Source organism: Primulina tabacum, chromosome 4, assembly GCF_025594145.1.
Source record: "Primulina tabacum isolate GXHZ01 chromosome 4, ASM2559414v2, whole genome shotgun sequence".
Lineage (NCBI taxonomy): Eukaryota > Viridiplantae > Streptophyta > Magnoliopsida > Lamiales > Gesneriaceae > Primulina > Primulina tabacum.
In genome coordinates, this window is record NC_134553.1 from 47,146,966 (window position 1) to 47,151,303 (window position 4,338).

Genomic DNA, 4,338 nt, shown 5'->3' on the forward strand with positions numbered 1-4,338 from the left:
TTATGATAATCTTGGAATTCGGTACTCAAATATTAACTACATTTGATCAGACCAAAGTGTTTAAATAATTTTTTTTAATTGTTTCTCTACTTTATCTCTGAATTTTTTAAGCTTTTCAAATAACTTATTCTTGTATTTTATCAAATGAACGTACCAATAGCTAGAATGATCATCAATAAAGATAATAAAATAAGAAATCTCATTTTTGGTTCTAAAACTTAGCCGGCCAAACACATATATATGGGGGTTGGCAATTTTTCCAATCAACCAGGACTCACAAGTAGCAAGACTAATTTGATAGTAGGTGTGAGAAATAAAAAATGGGTAATCACAGAAAAATACTTACATTCTCTCAAACTCCAAATATTTTGAATGAAATTTCTCTATTTATGTCTTGCTTCGATACAAAGTATTGTAGAAATGATAGACCATTAAATCCTGGAAATCAAATAGCAATTTATCTCCCAACATGCAAAATCCATCCTCAATTTCCAAAGCTTGACTCTATATCCTCTTTATTCAGTCACCACAAACAACATTACAACATGGATAACTCAAAAATTTGTTAGTACAAAGGTCCTTTTGGACCATACTTAAACCCTTGCTCGCTCTGATCTCGACTCCACCATTACAACAGGGCTTCGATCTCGACTCCTCCATTACAATAGTGAAGAAGCGTAGGCATTCACCACTATATGTTTGAGGGGATGATCGACATCGGTGCCTCCTGCATGCTTGACGAACTCGGCCGGCGAATGAAACTTTCCACAGCAGATGCACATTATTCTAACTTCTTCTCCTTTCCCAAACTTGTACAGTATTCCATCGACTCTTCTTCCGTTGGGGCCGTCTCCCACCGTGAAAACACAAGGCATGTCCTCTATTGCATTTGTCCCAACTCTCCGTCCTGCGGTTCTTGAGGTGTCAGACTTCTTAGATGGACTAGCAGATACGTCTGATCCAGTGGTTTTGCCTGTATTTTCTTGAGATTTTGTGTCGGAAGAACCAACATCTTGATTTTGTACTTTCAATGGATGAGAGCTGGTGGGACTTGGTTCACCACTCGATCCTGCGATAGATATTTATAGCATAAAAAACCATGTAAACAAAAAAGTTTCATATTAAAAATATAAACTTAGAACTAGTAATAAAAATCAGTATGTTCAAGCTATAATATCGAAAAATCAGATCACAGTATCTTGTAGCTCATCTGACACCAAGGTCCTTAGATTTGAAAGCAGATCTCAGGTTCCAGACTCAATTGTGATCATCCATACACAGCTCTTTAATTTTAAATTGATAGCGAGGCTTCTTAGCTGAAGCCTTGAAATGATTGAAGTCGTAGAAACCACGGGTCATTCGCTTATTTGCCGGATAAAGTACCTCATTAACTCCAAGTGAGTGTCAAGCAGATTACACACAGGGCACGAGAGCGTAATTGTAATGCCAAAAGAATCAATCAGAGACTAAAATATTCGAGATTGTAGGTTCCATCAGGATAATAAAGGGGCATTTCTCTGAAAAAAGATTTGACAAATAAACTAAATATAATCTAATCAATCCGAACTCAAAAGTTATAAATCATTATGCTATAATCATCCATGTATAATACATCCTAAGTCACCCCATCATTCGAACCAAACATTACCTAAAAAAGAAATTCATCCCTAGGGATGAGGAAGTGAAAGATCTTTAAAATTTTATGCGTGATCTTTCTTGACATTCGAAGTTCTCCCTTGAGATCACAAAAACACGCGGTACCGCAGGAGGAACAAAGACTACGACTGATGAGAAGTAGAAAAAAATCAAGAATTCGGAGTTTCGGACAGAACATTGAATGTAGTTTACATACGAAAACAAAACGCAATATACATGAGAGGGTGCAGTTGATAATAATTCATTTCTTCAGAATTCTACATAACAGGATCCAACCCATAGTTTCGCTGTCCACACAACAAAAACTCAATCATCAGACATATGCGATCAAATCCAAGAAACATATAGCCAGCTATGTGTATTTAAAAGATCAAACCACCTTGTCGAATTTTACCCTCCAGATCCGAGACACATGACGAGCTTCCCGACCCGGGGGACTGCAGCTTTAGCCATAGCCACATCAGTTCCACCTCCACAACCGGCCCAAGAAGTCGAACCAAACCGTGCTTCCAAGGATGAACCAAATCTTTTGACTCCCGAATTTCCACCACCACTGCCGCTGCCGCCGTAAATTCCTACTGCTTCTTTATCACTCCTCAAATTTCTCTGCTTCTCGGACCTCCTCCTCTTGGCCTCCATCCTTCTCAATGTCTGCAACTCCTTCCTCTTCCTCCACTCTTCCTCGGTCACCACAGGCAGCGAGGATGTCCTCACCAGACCCGTAATCGGTGTCGATTTCGGATGATCCCCATCAACACTCACAACAGGTGAACACACTGCTATTGAGGACGAGCGGACCAAACTCTTGCAACTCTTGTCCACTCCAAATCTTCCCCCCAATGACAGCCCAAGATTCAATTCAATCTCCTCATTCTTCTCTGTCAATACCTCGAATTCACTAGCACTACCCCTAAACCTCTGCAACAAGTCTCTTGAAAGTTTGCTTACCGAAACATCCAAAGAAAGATTCTCCATATCACTTGTTGTCAATATTTTATTGGTAACATCACCATCCCCCATGGACAGGCATGAAAAACTTAAACAAGAAAAACTATAGAAGCATGTTTTCTACCTTCAGAGTATATAGATATGCATGTTGAAGTTTCTCACGATATGATTCGCACAAGCTCACATGGAAAAATCTCATTTTTACCATCATGATAGCCACCGGAAGCTCCAAGATTCGATTTTTGTGTAAAATTTAAGCAAGATTTCACAAGCTTCCACTTCACCAATACTTCCTTTAAAAAGGCTAAAGATTAGAAAACAAGAACAGCAAAGAAGAAAACCAATGAATCATCAGTAATGAAAAATCAAGAAAAACAAAAATGGGTTGCCTCCCAACAACAAAGACCATAATAAATACAAGTAAAAATTTAAAAAACTCTCCAAAAAGAATCAAAATGAAACGGGGAAAAAAGACATTGATGAAGCGGATAGAAAGCTTGTACGTGTGACAATCAAACAAAACCAACAAAGAGGGGGGAGAGGGCGGAAACGGAATGACGAAAAGGCCCCTGACTCCGTAGGAGGAAGTGTGCGAGGTACTAGGTAAAGGACAAGTGGCCGGAATTGATAGAGGTGAGAATGCGACACGTGGGCGTGGAGTTGAATTAGTCCTTGTGGGTGGTGTCGCGAGCGAAGTGTTGACAGATGGGAGATTCTACCCTGTGTGCGGGCGCAGCATTCTTGATGTGGGGACCCGACAATAATGTTTGATTTTACGATATGGCAGGGGTTATGTGTCGATTCGAGATTTATTTTCTATTTCATTTCTCAAATCCCGACCTTGTACACGTCATAATACAACATAAATTACAAAATTTGTGGACATTTTTTTAATTTTTTTTTTAAAAAAATAATTTTGTAAATTTAAAGTAATCAAATTTATTTAAATTCTAAACTCCAACAATTTATTATATTGTTAAGATAATTTCTATCCGAATATGTTTCGACAAAATATAAAAATTAGATATTTATGATACATGGATAATCTATAAATTTAATCATTTCTACGAAAATATAATATTTTACAAACATTCTGTAATGACAAACTAATTCATATTCATCAGACTCAATGAGAAGGAAAGTCTCCCAAACTTTATCTCAGCTTTCAAAATACTTGAAACAAATTGTTTGTATAATATAACCAAGTTATTTGCAATCTAATTGTTTTATATAGTTGACTGGAATTAAATTAATTATTCCTCAAATTCCATGAAAATATATGCATAGCAAAAAAAATAAAGTAAAAAATTATTATTAAATAAAATTAAAAAACGACTTTTTTAAAATAAAAAAAGCAATCATGATATTTTCAATGAAATGAAAGACAACAGATCATGACACATAAAACAATGCTCCTTGAAGCCAGATATCGGTTTGTTCTATTAAAAAAAATAAGCCAAAAGTTATACAAAAGTGGCAATAATTAATTTTACTATGATTTTTAATTTGGATTATTTCTTTTGTGAGACGATTTCACAAATTTTTATATGTGAGACGAGTCAACTATATCGATATTCTCAATAAAAATTAATACTCTTAGCATAAAAAATAATATTTTTTTCATAGATGATCCAAATAAGATATTTGTCTCACAAAATACGACTCGTGAGATTGTCTCACACAAGTTTTTACGTTCAATTTGTTAGAAGCCAGTTCTTTCAAAAATCACATTAC

The 4,338-nt window shown here is 36.1% G+C and overlaps 1 protein-coding gene across 1 annotated transcript; it reads right to left on the reverse strand.

Moving 5' to 3' along the window:
* Positions 1-488: 488 nt before the first annotated feature.
* Positions 489-3,172, reverse strand: LOC142543529 (ninja-family protein AFP3). Its single transcript, XM_075650844.1, is given in 3 exon segments — positions 489-1,069; positions 2,036-2,094; positions 2,096-3,172. Coding segments are annotated over 3 exon segments (1,050 nt in total). The 5' UTR covers positions 2,677-3,172; the 3' UTR covers positions 489-659.
* Positions 3,173-4,338: the final 1,166 nt, after the last annotated feature.